This window comes from Sorex fumeus, unplaced genomic scaffold, assembly GCF_029834395.1.
Source record: "Sorex fumeus unplaced genomic scaffold, SorFum_2.1 ptg000033l, whole genome shotgun sequence".
NCBI lineage: Eukaryota > Metazoa > Chordata > Mammalia > Eulipotyphla > Soricidae > Sorex > Sorex fumeus.
Genome location: NW_026606090.1, coordinates 20,611,852 through 20,630,371, shown reverse-complemented (window position 1 = coordinate 20,630,371; position 18,520 = coordinate 20,611,852). Strand labels below are relative to the sequence as shown.

Below are 18,520 nucleotides of genomic sequence, written 5' to 3'. Positions count from 1 at the left end.
TGGGTGGCTGATGATATGATTGCTCAGTGTGAGCCTGAAGAGTTCGAACAGTTAAAATATTTCAGGCAGAGTGAAGAGCTGCCTTTACTAGGTGACTCAGAAGCTAAATGGTGAAAAGCATTTCGAGTGACACACACTGCACCTGATCACCCCACAAAGGCGCTATCTTCTCCTCTTCCCTTTTTTCCCTTTTTTCGGGGGGGGGGGGGGGAAACATACTTGGCTGTGCTCAGGGGCTACTCCTGGCTTTGTTGCTGGGGTGGGGGGTATGTTCATGGCAGGCCTGAGAAGGCCATATGCAACCTCAGAGATCAAACCTGGGTATCCTGCAGGCAAGACGTGTGCTCTAACCCACCGAACTCTCTGTCTCTCGGGCCCCTCATCTCCATTTCATAATTGGAGCATAAAGGTTCACAAAGTTTTAAAAATTCCATAAAATACCTTTTCCTGGAGTCAGGCTTTGGCTCTGGCTCCGCTCCCCACACGTTGCCTTCCCCGTGGATCTTCTGTCTCTTGCTGAAGATGGATTTACCAGGCGTCATTGTGACTCGCTCTCTCCTTCCAAGTCTCTTTTCCTGAAGCCAGCCCTGCCTGTGATCATTTCTTTCTTGGAATTAATCTATCCTTGGCATACACTATGAATAGTTTTGTTCTCTCATGTTCTTTTATTGGGAGAAAGGAAATATTTCATTTCTTATCTATTTACTGCAGTGACTAGATAGATACTCAGCAGGCATTCAAGTTGTCATTTTAGTTCATTTAGTACTGAGGTTTGTCATTGAAGTTTGTCATTGAACCTCAGGTATTTCTCACCCTGTTGCTTGAATTAATAAATATGCCTCTCTTCACCTATTTTTTTTGTAGCAAAAGGGACTTTTAAATAGTGCTCGATTCAGTTGGCCACTCCCACTAATATTCGGCCAGTTGGGCCATAGGCGTCAAATAGAGCCCAAATATCACCCAGGCCTTAGAGTATTTTAGTGGGGGTAGGGGGCACCAGGGCCATGTCAACGATATTGGGGGATTCCTGGTCTTCACTAGCAGTGCTTGGGGATTACATGTAGTGTCAGGATGGAACCAGAGCCCCACATATCCAAAACCTGCACCCCTTACCCCTGTGCTATCTCCTAAGCCCCCTGTTGATCCTGGGCCCTGTTTCTAGCCCAGTATTATGAGGCACAGAGCAGAAGCCAAGTGCAACCAAGGAAGTGCTGAATATCCAGTGGGGCAAAGCCTGTGGAGATAGGAGACTTGGTTCCCTTAGGGGAGGTAGAGTCAGCCTTGCTCCTAAATCCCCATTATGTTCTCTGTGGACAAGTCCCAGGACTTCTCTGAACCTGTGCTTTCTCATCCATAAAGTGGAGAAAGTCTTAAGTGCTTCCCTAGATCATGGTGAAGATCAGATGAAATAGCACACACAGGTTCCCTTCAAGGAACAGATCAGAGGTGGGGTGGGATAGGGAATTGTCAAAATGGGTGAAGATGAGCAATAGGTGCAAACTTCCATTTAGAAAAAACAAGTCCTGTGGATGTAATGGACAGTATTATGAACTCTCTCAATCAATTTATTTATATAATACTATAGTTAATAATATTGTATTACAGATTTAAAAGATAAAAGAATGAGTCTTAAAACTTCTTATTCCAAGAAAAAGACAACTGCATTTGAGGATAGATATTAACTATACTTATGATCATGTTGCAATATATAAAAATATTGAGGGGCTGGAGGGCTAGTATAGCGGGCAGACCACTTTCCTTCCACGCAGCTGACCTGGATTTGATTCCCAGCACCCTATATGGTCCCCCAGAAACTCACCAGGTGTAATCCCTGAGCACAGAGCCAGGAGTATCCAGGAATATGCTCTGAGAACTCTAGATGAACCCTCCAAAATAAAACCCATCGTGTTACATACCTGAACTAATTTATATGTTGTGATACTTCTGCCTCACTCAAAAACCAATAACATTTTAATATACTTGACCCTAAAAAAAGAAAAGATGCCTCAAAAGACCTTTGCACACAGCACCTTATGTATCTTAGCAGCTAAGCCTACACACACACACACACACACACACACACACACACACACCCCTCTGTGTGGAGTGTGGTGGATGTTAGGCAAGAGATTTTTAGAAGGAATGGAGGTTTATCTTGTTAAGAGTGGTTTGAGTGTGGTATCCCCTTGCAAGACAAAATGCCCCAAGACCCCCTTAGTGACTTAGCGGAAACCCTTGCATTGCTTTGTGACCTGGAGGGGCTGAAGGGGAAAACCCCTCCAATCTAGAGGACTCTGCTATTGTCATATAGGAGAAATCAAGTCTTCAATGTCTGTCCCGCATTCCAGTAACCTGCTTTCTTGTTCTCTGTCCAGGGATCTCTTAATGAGGGACAACCTGTTTGAAATCATAACAAGCTCCAGGACCTTCTATGTGCAGGTAAAAAGCTCCCCCAAGAAAATGTTGGTGTCTGTTTTGAATGGTATATGTATCAGTCTTGGCTTTGTTCTTCCATTTAAAAAATATTTTACGTTTTGCTTGAGTAGCGTTGACATCAGACTTTGGTCATAGCCTTGCCTTTCTCTTGACTTCTCTTTTATTTTGTTTGAAGTTTCTAGGTGGTAAATTTAGCCCCTCCACTCCCATTTTACTCTCAACAGGATGTTTGCCAGAAGCTCCCCAACCATAAAACTCTGAGAGCAGGTTGAGCCTCTGTCCTGGGGATTGTGAGTTTGTAGCTGTCGCTCTACTGCTGTGTGTCAATTAAGCAGAAAAAAGGAGAACTGGGCAGTGGTTTCACTTCTTCTGCGGGGGGTATTTCTGGGCCTTGTCTGTGTGTGGACATCACGGAGTGCGGAAGGACGGCGGCAGGTGCAGAGCCAGCTGCACGGAAAGGGCCATTGTTTGGGCCGCGATGGTTCAGCTGCCAGGAGCTTCTCCCCTCCACCCACCACTTGGGAGTGCTCTCAACCCCTAAGTCAGAAGTAGGAAGGCCGTCACCTGAGCACAGCGGGCCATGCAGGCCCGTGTCCCGACCCCGGCTGGCTTGGAAATTCGAGTGTGCAGTGATTTACACTGCATCGCGACAAGACTGCACGGCTGGAACTGCCGTGGGGTCAGTTGGTGTCAGTGTGGAGTTCCCCAGGCAGAGCTTCTCAGGGTTCCCAGGAGCCTTTCTTCCTTGTTCCCACCACACTCCCCCTTCTGTGGGGGAATCCTCCTTCTCCATTTCTTGTGCAGAGCACGGTGGTGTTGCTGTTCTCCCAGCAGAGAGTGATGCAGAGCTATCGCCCCCTCTGGGTGCCATCTGGAAGGACTTGCACCCTGTCCACCAGGGTATGAGAGCTGACACTGTTGGCTTTTAGGGACAAAGCTTAAATTCTATGTGTCACAAAAGATTTTCCAGTTCTTGCATTTATATTTAATCTGGGGGGTGGGGCTCATCCCACAGTGCTCAGGACTGCTCTTGCCTGGCTTTCTGTTGGGGTTGCTTCTAACAGTGCTTCGTGCTCTCAGGAGATGACTTGCCCGAGTGCAAAGCAGGTGCTCTCAGCCTTTCGGGCTCTCTGGCTCTAGTTCTTGCATTTATTGGGTGGGTGCAGAATATCTGCAGAGTGCTGAGACTTTTGCCTGGTAGAGACACTGAGTTAAACTAGGTGTGGACATCACCGTGGATAGTGATGGACACTGAGATCCTCGGCCGGCATGCACATGTGAGAGATGGGGTCAAGTAAACAGGCAGTTAAAACCTGTGGGTTGGTGTAGGAGTGAATAGTGAATAAAGAAACATGGGGATTGTGAGGGGTATAATGGCAATACATGAAATACAACTTTATGACACAAAAGGTAGACTTTCATATATGCAAGTTATAAGATCCTTTAGGAGATCAGGTGATCCAAGAATGGAATGCAGAATCTAAATGCATTGCTAATGTGAAACCACCTCACTGAAAGGGGTGATGGAAGAAAAAAACAAAAAAAAAATCAAGGTTGGCAGGGGTGCAGAGCAATAGTACAGTGGGTAGGGCGCTTGCTTTGCATGGGGCTCATCTGGGTTTGACCCCCTGCATCCCACATGGTCCCTGAGTCCTGCCAGCAGTGATCCCTGAGACCAGAGGAAGGAGTAAATCCTGAGCACCATTGGGTGTGACCTCAAAACCAAAAAAAATACCAAACCAACAAAAAACCACCAAATAACCTGACCCCCCCCCCCCCCACCACCAGCACACACAAACAAGGGTGGAAGAGATAATACAGCAGCATGTAGGGTACTTACTTTGCATGTGGCTGGCCCAGGTTCCATCCCTGGCACCATATATGGCCCCCTGACCACCACCAGGATGGCCCCTCCCTTCCCCTCATCCCCCCAATAAATTCTTTCCTTAAAGCAAAGCCAGAACCAATATGCTAAGTGCTGCCGCAGTGAGGCTAGGTGCTGTGGACACTCAGAAGCAGGCCACCAGGCTGGTCTTAGGGGTCCCAGGTGATATACACGGCAAAGTTGACTTGGCTGAGGGGAGAATATGATGCATGTGGGGGCCCCGGGTGGCTTCTGTGGAGAGGACAGAGACAGACACCTTGAGAAGGGTCTTCCTTTTCTCTCTCTCTATCCCCGCCACTTCAGGAGCTGCTAGAGAAATCTAGGACTGATCAGGAATCCTCTGTGAGCCTTGCTCCTTGCAGGAAAGGAAGGTCAGCCCTAGACAGGATCCTGACCACTGAGCTACATTGTCTTTCCCTTACAGGAAAAGACTTTTTAGTAGGAGAGAAGTAGTGAAGTAAAGACAACTTTTATTTAGAAAATCTGAGGAAGGGGAGACGGGAGGGAGGATAACGTGTTCAGGAGAAAACATGGGTTTCTTGGGCTTCTTGAAAGGCAGAGAAAGCCCCAGTACCCATCCCTGCACTAAAGCAGGAGAATGCACAGCTCAGCAGGGCAGAGGGGCGTGGCCAGGCGCATGTCCATCATTCCAAGGTGGTGTTTATAGAGGTTTCCCCAACCCGCCCCACATGGGACTTTCCACCGAGGCAAGAGGTCATTCCCAGGGGGTTGACCTGGGAAGAATTTCGGCACTTGGTGGTCTTCTTTGACATTCCTTTCCAGGCGTTTCTCTGGAAGGGGCATCCGGGCTTCTCTGGTGCCTTATTCCTCTCTCCACAAGGGGGGGGTCTTATCCTTAGTGCTGTTGACTTAAGGACTCATTGTGGGGTTCCTCATCCTTGTGGGGCTGGGGGTGGGGTCCCCATATTTGTGGGGATGCTTCTTCTATCTGCCAACCTGCCTTCTTCAAATGGGCCTGGCTCGGAACAGTGCTTATGAAGAACGCCTGGCCATGGAAATAGCACAGTATGTCAGATGGTGTAGAGCCTGCAGAGGTCAGGCTTTCTTCAGGAGCCTTTACTGGAGACTGGAGCGATACAGCAGGCAGGGCACTTGCTTGCCATGGGCTGACTCCTCCCTCTCCCCTTCCGTCCTCTGCTTCCCTCTTCTTCTTGCTCTTCCTTCCTTCTTCCTTTTTCCTGTTTCCTTTTCTATTTGACCCTTGGAGGTAGGGATGACTCTAGATATTTGGCTTAGACTTCATGCAGCGTGGCAAATCCCTGCCATAGGGGCATGTGGGAAGGACTGTTGGGAGCAAAGACAAGCTTAGCACAGGTGGTTCCGTGCTTACTGTTTGTGCAGCATCAGGCTGTCCAACAAGGTACTTAGAATACCTGACACGTTGATGTTTTAAGCCAGACGTTCCCACACAGGTTTGATGTACTGGCTCCTTTTCAAAGAAAAAAAAGATCACTCAGTTGTTTCCCTGGAAATGTACCTTTTTTAAGCCAACCTGAGGGTTCTAATGCTTCCCTCCACCCCATCATTTCCACACTCCCTGTGGGGGGCGCTCTGTCACCTTTGTTGGGAAGTCCTGGTCTAAACAAATACTCCTCGGGTGAATGATTATCTTGTGTGAGTTCAGAATGGAGCGTTGGACTGAAGATGGTGATTTGAGAAAAATGAAGTCCAATTTAAAACACGTTCAAGATACCTGGCATCGTCTGCAATGGGTGTGTGCACATTTCCCAGCACCATCTCCTTACTCTGCTCCTTTGCCTTCTGTGCCCACATTTCTGAGAGGAAAGAGCTCTAGCATCGTCCTGATTAAATAAATGAGCAAGTGTACACATCTGTTCATCCCACTCAGAATCAAAATTAGAAAAGAATATGAATGAAAAACTATCAAACATGTGTATTAATTTTTGCAACTATAAACTTCTTTATGTCTATACAAGTAACATTTTATAAAAATAGTCAATTTTCTAAGCCCTGCCCCAAAGTAGCACTGTTAAATATTTTTCAAATATCATTTAGTTGGGGGGGTTGAGTGTTGGGTCCACACATGATGGTGCTCAGGGCTTATTCCTGACTTTGTGCTCAGGGATCTGTGCATTGAACTTGGGTTGGCCACATGCATGGCAAGTGTCTACCTTTGTCCTATCTCCCTGGCCTCTTCTGCAAATAACTGTCCATGTTAAGAGAAGACATCAGGATGCTCGTCTGTGTTGGTGTTTTACCCGTGGCCATATGTTGTTTGGATTGAAGAATATGAAGGAAATCTGGCCTTAAACAGATATGTATTTGGGAAAAGGAGGAATATTTTAATAGCTTTTTAAAATATTTTAAATATTTTAAAAGCTTTTCCAAGCTTTTTAAAAAAATTTATTTATCGAAACACTGTGAGAAAAGTTACAAAGCTTTCAGGTTTAAGTCTCAGTCATACAATGATCAAACACCCATCCCTTCACCAGTGCACATTTTTCACCACCAAGAACCCCAATATATACCCCCCTTCTCACCCTTCCCAATGCCTGTGAGGCAGATGATTTCTACTTAACTCTCTCTCTACTTTGACTACAGTCATTATTTTGAGAAAAGATGTACGATTATTATTTGGAATTTCCCCCCAACAATCAGAACTGCTGAAAAGGCATTGTGAAATAATTTGTTTTCGATTGCTGACATTGAAGACCATATGATGTTGCACAGCCGCTATCGTGCAGTTTTGGATTTCTGATATTTTACTAATTAAGACTGAAGGGATTTCTGCCAAAAGACAGATAATTATGAGATTGGTTTGTGTGCCTCTGGAGCCATGGCCCTGCCAGAGAGCCACTTGTAGGTGGCAACTCGTGGCCTCAGCAGGGCAGGAAGGACATGCCGGTTCCGCCCCCCATCCCATGAGGCTGCAGTTGCCCCATCACCGCCGGCCATCCCATGAGGCTGCAGTTGCCCCATCACCGCCGGCTCATAACTGGCTGTCCAATAAGCTCTGAGGTGGTGCCCACAGTGCTGCGGCGGGGGTGGGGAGGTGGAAGACACAAACACCCTTTCCCTCCGGGGGGGGGGGGGGCACGGCACCATAGTTTAACGCATAGTCCATTCACATTTCTGCTGCAAGCTGCTGGATTCTGAATTAAGTCCGTGTGCCTCTGGGGCCATGGCCTTGCCGCATATATTTTGTTTTTGATACACCAAACTGGCAAATGTTAGTTTCTTAATGCTTAAGTGAAGCATAATATTGAGTCACTATACCTTTCATGTTCTTACATTAAAGTCCATTTGTCAGTATTGCACTTTGAACAGGTCTTTTTTTTACCCATGCATAATTTTGTTACATGCACTGGTTATTTAGAAAAATAGTGATTTTCCTTAGGTGTGCATATTTTCCAAATGTTGACATATTCTATTGCATAATATTTTTAAAAATCACATTTTAAAATCACTACCAAATACCAATAAAGTCTTTAGGTATAGGAAGCTATCCAGTTCAGGGAAGTGGGTTTTCAGAAATTCTTATTTTTGTCTTGAAAGTTTAAAGTCTTGCTTGAAAAAAATCTACTCTCATTATTTTTCTTTGCCACAAGAAGTTCCTCTCTTTCATTTTTGGAGAGACCTCTATAAACCTAATAATTCATTTGACTGAGTTTCTTCCAAGGAAAATTCATTTTTCATGTGAATTGTAAAAGTGAAAGTATAAAATGACTACTCAAGTAGCTGGGCCGGCTATTCTATTCACCTTGCCTGCTTTTATCCACACTGGCTTCAGTTCAGTGAACATGCCTGAAAGAGCTGTGTGTTCTGACTGTCTAGAGAAGCTAGGTAAGGAGCAAGAGCACAAGCAAGACCGCTTTCCTTGCACAAGGCTGAACCAGGTTGAGTCTTTCCTGGTACCCAATATGGTCCCCTGTGCCCGGCCAGTGGTGATCCCTGAGCACAGAGCCAAGAGTAAGCTCTGAGCACCACTGGGTGTGGTCCCAAAACAAACAAAAAGAGCAAATGACACAAACTTCCTGGACAAAAAAGTAAGGCTTGGGAAACAGGATGAGACTGGATTCCAACTACTTGGGCATTACTCAGACCTTTTGTGTGACATTTTATATAATTTGTAGGTGGGGTCAAGGCACTTGCTTTGTATGTGGCCTACCTTGGTTTAAATCCCTGGCATCACATATGGTCCCCTGAGCACTTCCAGATCTAGGAATAATCCCTAAGCATAGTCAAGTATGTTTCAAAAATAACAAGGTTATTACAGATTAAGTCACGGTCACTGTCATGGTCCTCCCGTTGTTCATCGATTTGCTCGAGTGGGCCCAGTAACATTGTGAGACTTGTTACTGTGTTTGGCATATTGAATACATCATGGGGAGCTTGCCAGGCTTTGCCATGCGGGCCGGATACTCTCAGTAGCTTGCTGGGCTCTCTGAGAGGGGCGGAGGAATCGAACTCGGGTCGGCCATGTTGGCTGCATGTAAGGCAAACGCCCTACCCACTGTGCTATCGCTCCAGCCCATATATTAAGTATAATATATATTTATCATTTAGTAGACACTTAGGTGCTAAATGACAGGCAGTGTGTAGGCATATAGGCACAGCACTAAATACTTAAAGCTGTCTCTGAGGTCACCTCCACTTTATAGATGAGGAAATCTGATGATAAATTATTGATAAATTATTTGTGTGAGATTATAAACCTGGTGAATAATAGAATGGACTTAGAGGTACCAAGGGCCAAGATCAACATCTACCTACCTACTGGTGGTATTTGAAAGTAGCCTGCTGGGTAATGCAAAATACTATGGTTGTGAACACAAAGCATCAGGGAGTCTGACTCTTGATTCAGGAAGACCAACTTGGGGCAACTGGGTATCTTGGCAGATGGGTCAAGGTGACCCAAATACATGATCTGTCAAAAATAAGGCATCTAAATTTCTGGCATTGGCAGATTTATCAACTTTGAATCAGTCTAAGCGTACTCAGTTCTATTGTGTGGGTGGAGGGATTGTGACAGTGGTGGAGGATGTGGTCGTTTCGCTGGTGGACGTGGTGTTGAAATATTGTATGTCTGAAACTCTGTGTTAACAGTATTGTAAACCACTGTCTGTAGCACTGTCCTTCCATTGTTCATCGATTTGCTCCAGCGGGTACCAGTAATGTCTCCATTGTGAGACTTATTACTGTTTTTTTTTTTTTTTGGCATATCAGATACACCAGGCTCTGCCGTGCAGGCGGGATACTCGGTAGCTTGCTGGGCTCTATGAGAGGGGCGGAGGAATCGAACATGGGTCGGCCGTGTTGGCTGCGCGTAAGACAAATGCCCTACCCGCTATGCTATCTCTCCAGCCCATTGTAAACCACGGTGCCTAAATTAAGAATTGGGGAAAAGAGCAAAATGAGATTTATTTATGGAATGTAAGATAAGTGGCATTTCCCATTTCCAAGTTATAGAGGGTTAACTAAGCAGCTTACTAAGAGAAGAATTAGTTATTTGGAATAAAAAATGTAACGCAGGGCTGGAGAGATAGCACAGGACCTGAGGAGCTTGCTTTACTGTGGCACACTCTGGTTAACTCTGGTTAAAATCCCTGGCACTCCTGATGGTCCCCAAGTGTCAGGCAGGGTTACGCCTGAGCAAGGTCCATAAATGGTCCCTGAGCACCACCCTGTGGCCCAAACCGCTCTCCTCCCCCCCGACAGAAAGAAAAGAGAAAAAAATATAAGTCAATCTGGTTAGGGTAACTGTGATAAGTGCGGTTGTCAGAATTAGGGGGCTGTGTCTGGACAAGCATAGCAGTAGGAGGGCCATGTAGGAATGGCAGAATGTTGCGCTAGATCTCTTCAGATACACTATTATTTTAATTTAGACTTACAAGGAAAAAAATGAGATCACAAGATGAATGTCACTATGGAGAACTAGGCAGGACACAGCCTTCATCTTCATGAGGATGTACTTTGTGGCTGTGTCTAAAGATGCTACTGGCTCTTGGGTAGGGGTAAAGATTGTCAGATGTTGGGGAGAGAAGACTGCAGAGCTGCCCCCCAATTTGGAGGCTATAATGGAAGCGTTGAGGAGTAGATATTGGGAGGTTTCCCGATGTCCTCTGAATTCTTTCTCATTGCTTCTGTTGTGCTAGTCCTGTAGTTAGTCCTCGCTGAAAGTTTTTGGGCGATAGTGAAACACCTAGGCTACAGTGACTCTTGGTAGCTTTGGTTTCTCTTACCCCAAGAACTGCCCTGTAGGACAAAACCCTTTTTCTTTTCAAACAAATGCTAAAACAAATTAGCATACAGGAAGAAAAGAAGGCTTGGGTGTGGCACTTCCCTTTGTGTTCAGTTACATCTTAAGTAGATTTTTGTCTCTTAGTGGGTTGGGTAGATTTCAGCTGTTTTTCCATCTCTGGCTCATCAAGGTAATTCTGGGTTGTGCTTTTAAGGTATTTTGAGTGTTTGGTGAAAACTGAGCACATGCTGTCCCTTAAAGATAAATTTACATTCAAAAGTTTGCACTAACCTTTGAGGTTTCCATTTTGTTTCTCCTGGTTCCCCATTCTTGTTTCTTGGGTGGCCCCCTGAGAGCAGTGAGGGACTACCCTGGCTCTCTGTATAGGGGGAATTCCCAGCTTCTAGGCCTGGGGGTCCACCCCAGCCTTCCCACGTGCCAAAGTTTGTGGTCCGGCCCTTTGAACTCTCTCTCTCTGGCTCTGAATTCCTGTTCTTAAGATAATACCATGGTGGTGTTAATAATGTAAAGTAAATTGTATTTCTTCTCATATAGGATCTATGATAATACCTGCTTTTTAATTTGAATATTAAAATGATGTTTATTATTAATATTTTGTTTTGGGGACTGGAACGATAGCACAGTGAGTAGGGCAGTTGCCTTGCACACGGCCAACCCCGGTTCGACTCTGTCCCTCTCCAAGAGCCCGGCAAACTATTGAGAGTATCCCACCCACACGGCAGAGCCTGGCAAGCTCCCCGTGGCATATTCGATATGCCAGAAACAGTAATAACAAGTCTAACAATGGAGAAGTTACTGGTGCTCACTCCAGCGAATCCATGAACAACGGGAAGACAGTGCTACAGTGCTGTGCTATTTTGGTTTGGGGTCTACACTTGGCGATTCTGGGGCTACCCCAGGCTCAGTGCTTGGGACCATGTGGTGGCAATGATTAAACCTTAGGCCTCCTGTGTATGAAGTGTGTGATGTAGCCTTTTGAGCTACTTCCGCAGTACCTCCAGCCCCCGTCCCCACTTTTTTAGACACCACCCTCCACCCCTGGCTCTGTGCTCCAGGATACTCCTGGCAGGGCTGTGGGACACTGTGTGGAGCCAGAGATTGAACCCAGGTCAGCCTTATCCACTGCTTTCTCTCAGGCCCGCTGCTTCCCTGGTCCTCATGGTACTGTTACCCACACTGCTTGTTAATCACCTAAGTTGTCTGACAGAAAAGTTTCCTTAAAGCGAATTAGAGAATTAGGAGGAAGTGTAACTAGCGAACAATTTTTTTTTTTGGCTTTTTGGGTCACACGCGGTGATACATAGGGGTTACTCCTGGCTCTGCGCTCAGGAATTACTCCTGGCGGTGCTTGGGGGATCATATGGGATGCTGGGAATCGAACCCGGGTCGGCCACTTGCAAGGCAAATGCCCTACCTGCTGTGCTATCGCTCCAGCCCCCAACAATTTTCATCTCTATTATTAAACTAAACAAATGTATCTCTGTTGCACACTAAATGTTTTGAGAATGAGGTTTATTTCATTACCTTTGCAAATATTGTTTATGTTTTGTGGTGTACCTGGTGATTCTTGGGGGCTACTCTGTTCTCTTTTGCTCAGGGTTGCGGCCAGTCGTGATGTGGGGAACATGATGTATTGAGGACCAAATTTGCTGCTCCCACAGGCAAAACATGCATGTACATTAGCCCTTTGAACTAGTTCTGGCTCCAGATTTTAAATTTTAAATATTTGATTAGTGTAATGGCTCATTTCAAAGTTACGTATTGCTGATAACTTAAATCTATTGTTTTGGTCAGAAATATCCCTGATCTACTTGTAACAAGAGCCTTTATGGCAGCATTATTTAGAGGAGAATCAGAAGTGATAGAAATACACGGTAGGGGATTTTGATTACCTTTTTATTGTTTAGAGTAGTTTTTTAGTTTACGATAATATTGAAATCATTGTTTTCATGCCGCTAGGATTTCGATTCTTATACTATGTTAGCTATTAAATCAGGTGGTTTCTCGTTTTGTCCCATGTAATGGCTCCTTTTTAAGCAGAGTCTGGAGCGGAGATACTCCTGTTGTTGTGTGATCATTGCTATAGGGGAGATGAGAGTTTGTGCTGGTGGTCTCCAAGGATGATCAGGCAGCCTGTACCTGTGGGGCTAACTTTTGGCATGAATGGTAGGAGGAGCAGAAGGAAGCTAATATCCCAGGAAATGGATTGTTGAATTGTTTTGAGGATCTTGCAATCTGCTTAATGAAAATCCTGGATCTGCACATGTGTCTCTCGCTAGCCCTGCCTTTTCCCTCAGTCTTCTGAAGCTCCCCCCTACCAGAGCATCCTCCATTTCCCTATAATGGAAATCTGCAAGAAATGTGTAGGAGTGTTTGTTTTAAATAATGAACTCTATAATAATTCATTCCAGTTCAAAATATCTCACACAGTAAAGACACTGTTTAGTTGATCCTTACAATTTGATCCTTCATTGGCATTACCTAATCTCAAGTCTGAGAAAAGTGGAAAGAAGTCTGAGGAAGAGGGCAGGGAACTTATTTTGATGGGATTTAAGGATTCATTTGTGTTCTCCATATTGCATCATGTAATAACAATAGTAACACAAGAACAAGAACTTCTGAATCCCTTTCTTTGTGTGAGGCATGTTCAAACTGCTTTACCCAAATTGACTTGATGAATTCTCCCAATTCTACTTGTGGAACAAGCTGACCCTGCTGCCTTCCAGAGCAAGCTTGAGGACTCTCTCTCGGTTGTCATTTTCTGCTGGGGATGTGCTGGGAAGCAGGGGCAAAGCACAGTGTGTGAGGAGCGTCCTCCCTGAGCACTTGCTGCTACCTCCTTTCTGAGCTGGTGTGCCATTAGGATTGAAGCTGTTTTCCCTTGTACACATCTAGGCAAGGAGGGTGTATTTGGCGTGACAAAAATGGGAAGGGAGGCTAGCTGGAGAATTTTCTAATTCTCATCATGTTTATTTTAGTATAATGCAAAGGTAAATTTGGGGCGGGGGATGAAGAAAATGAAGGGTTTGTGGGGGAAAAAAAATAGCCGTTGTAGGCTGGGCCAGGGTATGTCATCTTAAACACTGATGCATAAATGCATTCCTGTGACTTGGAGGTGGAAATGGCAGGTAAAGGGCCGGGACAGAGAACAGAAGTCAGAGATTCAGCCCTAGCCCTGTGCCGGTGCTTGGCCCCTGATGCCTCTCTGTGCTGGCCCGGGTAAGGTTGGCTGCAGCTCCTCGGCTGTGACGCTGAGCACTGAATGCAGCGCAATCCACTGCCCAGGCTCAGCCTCATTTTCTCCGTCTCGCCAGAGCCACTGCTGCCCCCTTCTGGGCTCGGTAGGTATTTCCGGAGAAATACTCGGCGCTCCGCTCAGTCCTGTATTGCTGCAGGTGATGCGAGTCCTACAACATCCCAGGCCTACATGGAAAGTCCAGAGGCTTGAGTAGCTGTGCTTCAGGAGAAGCTGTGCCTAGGGGATTTGCAGAGTTTGCGTTTACAGACGAGAGTGGAAAGGGATTCTTCTGTTCTGATGGTGCAAAGCTGACTGTAGACAGAGGTCCATATAAAACTGAGGTCAGCACCAGCCATAGACCTTGCGCTTTGGTCTTCTGGGTCTTAGTTTCTTCTGTAGGGCAGGGAAGTTCCCCAGAGGCTCCTTTCCATGACTCTTGGTTCATTGCAGGAGTCCAGGCCACACCCTGTGGTGCTTTGGGGACTTCCAGCACCTAGTGACGTTTGGGGGACCATATGGTACTGGGGATCAGATTGGAGTTGTCTGCATGCAATGAATTTGCTATCACTCTGATCCCTCTTTTTGTGACATAGAGAGCTGGAACATATTAATTGTAAAGGGTGAATTTTTTGGGGGGTGGGGGGTCACACCCAGCGATGCTCAGGGGTTACTCCTGGCTTTGCACTCAGGAATTACTCCTGGCGATGCTTGGGGGACCATATGGGATGCCAGGGATCGAACCCAGGTCAGCTGTGTGCAAGGCAAATGCCCCACCCTCTGCACTATCATTCTGGCCCCATAAAAGGTGAAGAATTTGAATAGGGAGTAGGCCTCCATGCTCTTTCCTGCCATCCTGCAGAGAAGTTCCTTTTTAACTTGTTTTATTTATTGACGAAAATAAGATTTTATAGGGAGAAATGTCCTGAAAAGCCTGAACTCCCCTGGTCTGGATGTCTCTTGAGTCTGTCCAGCTATAATGGGGTGATTTTATGAACTTAAAATTGAGTCATAATTTTAAGTTCAGACTTAAACGCTGAGGTCATAGTGTTAAAACCTGCTCTGTGAGTGTTGTGGATGTTTTACAGGCAGACAGTCCTGAAGAAATGCACAGCTGGATTAAGGAGATCGGAGCAGCTGCCCAGGCACTCAAGTGCCACCCCAAAGTAAGTCACTTCCTCTCGGTTGCATCGTTGCCGTCACTCAGAGGCGAATTCTCCCCCAGTGGGCATCATTTATGTGGTGATGTGGGCAGTTAGCCTGGTCCCTGGGTGCCACTGAAGCCCCAGGCTATCTTACTTGTTTTTCACTTTCTTGTATTTATTTTTGGTTTACTGGGGGAGGTGAGGTATGGCTGGATAGAGGAACAGATTTCTCATGTGTCATGTATGACGCTCAGGCAGACTTGGCTCCATCTTGGTGTGAGTCCTGTGGGATGTATTTGGTTTAGAGAAATATCTCTGGAAGTGGGTACTCTTTCCTGGGAGAGAGGGAAACAGTCTTGAGAAAGTCCTCACTGGCCTTTTTCTCTCTTTTCCCTCTCCCTCTTCCCATTTTATTTTTGTAGGAAATCTCCTTTTCTAGGTCCATTTCTTGGACTCGTGCTGGCTGCTCCAACCCATCAGGTGGGCCCAACTCTCTCCGGTGCAGAGGACGACCCCCTGGGGAAGAGAAAAGAGCCCTTGGCAAAGCCCCCTCTGTGGCCTCTTCCTGGCAGCCCTGGACACCTGTCCCTCAGGCTGAAGAAAAGCTGCTGCCCACTGAAGAGACTCCTGAGGACTCTCTGTTCACATCTTCACCTGGGGAGAGCACCCGGCCCCTCCCCAGCTCTCGGATAAGGCACAAATCAGAGCCCCATCACGCCAAGGAGAAACCATTTCTCTTCAACCTGGATGATGAAAACATTCGGACTTCTGATGTGTGATGGCATATGGTTCTGGGGGTCGGGAGGAGAAGGCAGGGCAAGGAGGCCAAGGCTCACGCCTTCATTTGGAGGACATTCACAGGCCTGTGTGGCTCTCAGATTCTGTGGAGGTTTGGGAGGGGCCCATCCGACTGGACTTTGACTTTCTAGAAGACCAGTGTGTGTACTTGCTGTGAAGAGCTCACTAGATTAGACACAGACACGCTCAGTGGAGTGCAGGTTGCCTCTTACCCTGCTTCTGTGTAGTGGCTAAAGTCTGATCCTGAAGTCAGAGAGTGAATCTCCTGGGAGGAGGCGGGGAGGGGGGTGTTGGGGGGGGGGTGAGACTTAGGCTCCAACTTGCTGGGATTCACTCTTCAGGGAGGTGTTAAAGTCTGGGAGCTTGTGGGTAGCACTCAGAAATCCCACTCTCCTCAGAATCTCTCTGTGACCCTCCAGAGAGGAAGAAAGAGATTTTCTTGTAACATATTAGTAATGATTTAACCCCAAAGCATCAGCCAACTTTGGAAATTTCTCTTCCCGTCTAGATGTTTTTTGACTCCTAACACTGTCAAACTAGCCCACCCAGCTCACCGGGGCAGTACCAACAATGGGGTCATCTGCATCTAGTGTCGTGACTATTGGCCGCAGTCCACGCTTCTCTTGCAGAGGTGTTACTTGGCACGTGTGGACAGTCGATAATGTGTGAGAGTGTGTACGTGTGATAGATGGAATGTCATTTTATTTTAAGAATTTTAGATTTGCTTACGGTAGGCATTAGGAAGAGATGGATTCTTGTTCACAAAACTAAGGTGTTTTGATCCATTTTTTTTCCATACAGAAAAAGGTCTGTTTTGCAAAGACAGATTTCCCCTAATCCTTGTTCCACAGTTCTTTCTAAAATTAGTCTGATTTTAAATACTATATGTTGTATATTCTTGCAGACTTTCTATGTATTCTTTATGTTGTTCTTTAAATGAAATTTTGTGTAATTGCATGATAAAACCTAGTAATGCAGTGAGGCTTACCAGTGAATAGATACAAAGGTATTTCATACAGAAAGATCTTGAGAGATACTTACATTTTTAGTAAAATATAAACCATGCTTGGAAACACAAATTTAAAAGCTATACCTTGCTGGCTGGAGATTTCACAGGAAGCAGAGCCTGGAAGACTGCATTTCCTACTCAAGTGTGTTTTCTTTCATTTGACAAGGTACAGTTTTCAAGGTTTCTGAGAGAATTCATCTAACTTATATAGTCAGTCAGGAACTTATTCATGTTCCATAAAGGGCAAGAAGGCATTGTTTATTTTTCTTTATAACTTTTACTAATTATATCAGTTAATTATACTTTTAATTAAAAGTTAATGACTCCAGGAAAAGTAAGAAGGTTTTTTTTTTTTAATCTAAATTGCCTCCCCTGCTTGGGGCCAAATCGAATGCAGAAGTGAAACTCTGTGACATGAAAAGTCTTAATTATTTGAGAGAAAAATTCGAATCTTCCACTTTTTGCAGGCACTGCAAGTTTTTTTAAACTCAGTGTCATGCTGAGTTTTCTCGACTGTGCTATCCTGGAACCATCGTCACTTAAGTTTAGCCTAGTGGTTCCGCTATCAAAAAGGAAATCAGGGTTGAAGAAACAGCTCAAGAAGCTGGAGCACATGCTTTGCGTGAAGAAGGCCCAGGTTCCGTCCCTGACTCCTTCAGGAGAGGCCTTGAAGCAAGCACTGAGCCAGGAGTAGCTCCTGATGACTGCTGCGTCTGACCCCCAAATCAAAACAAAGGAAATTTATCATCAGGCCTCACCTCTCTCATCGCTGTCTTCTGCAGACTCATACTTTTGTCCTTAGTTCTTGGACAAAAGTTGGTTTGGGACTTATTTATTATGCGTGATAGAGATCATAACGTATTTCAAGCAGTTGATTGCCACTCCATGTTCTTAAACTCCTCTTCCCTGACTTCAAATTTTTCTCAAGAAATTCTTTGGCAGGGTAAAAAAAAAATAAAGTAAGTGATATTGAATGAATAGAATTAAATGAGAAATGTTTGCTCTCTCTTAAAACATTCCCTAAGAAATATGTGATATTTTTGATGTGTAGTTATAAAATGGGGTGCAGGAGACCGCTAAGTGTCAGAGCACATGTGGCCCCTAAGCACTGTGAGGTACAAGACATGAATGGAGAATATCTACCCATCCTCCCCCACCACCACACACACACTGTATCTGTCTTCCAGAGACAGAATATGGCAGGGCCTTGTACACGCAGCGCACATGCAGTGCCACTGAGCTACATGTTAAACTCTGCTCATCACCACTGCTAAATTAGCTAATTGGTCATTATAGTAAACGGATGTTCCTTATTTGGTAAGAAACACTGAGGCTGTTTGTTTTTTGTCTTTTTTTCCACACGCAGCAGTGCCCAGGGCTTACTCCTGGCTCTGTGCTCAGGGATCACTCTTGGCTCTGTGTTCAGGGATCACTCCTGTCAGTGCTCAGGGGACCATATGCACCATAGAAGGTCGAATTGTGGTTGGCCGCATGCAGGGCAAGTGCCTTCATCCTTACAATCTCTCTGGCCTGAGAATGTTTTACATTAAAATAAAATACTTATAAAACCAGATTGTATTATTAGAATAGAGGGAAAACTAGAGCTGTAGTTGCAAATACTTGGTAGTTCATAATGTTATTAATATATTTCCAGCAGCCGCTAAATATAATAAATCTTTAATAAAATATAAAAGCATTTTCATTCACAAACCATATTAAAAGATTCCTTTTTCTGTCCCTATTAACATCTGGCCAATTTTACATCACA

At 45.3% G+C, this 18,520-nt stretch overlaps 1 protein-coding gene across 1 annotated transcript in view; it reads left to right on the top strand.

Moving 5' to 3' along the window:
- PLEKHA2 (pleckstrin homology domain containing A2) overlaps positions 1-15,843 on the top strand; it is a 75,115-nt gene extending 59,272 nt beyond the window's left edge. Inside the window, exons 10-12 of the mRNA XM_056116800.1 lie at positions 2,376-2,439; positions 14,889-14,966; positions 15,368-15,843. Coding sequence (XP_055972775.1) covers positions 2,376-2,439; positions 14,889-14,966; positions 15,368-15,724 — 499 coding nt within the window. The 3' untranslated portion in view covers positions 15,725-15,843. The remainder of the gene's footprint in view (positions 1-2,375; positions 2,440-14,888; positions 14,967-15,367) is intronic.
- The last annotated feature ends 2,677 nt before the right edge of the window (positions 15,844-18,520 follow it).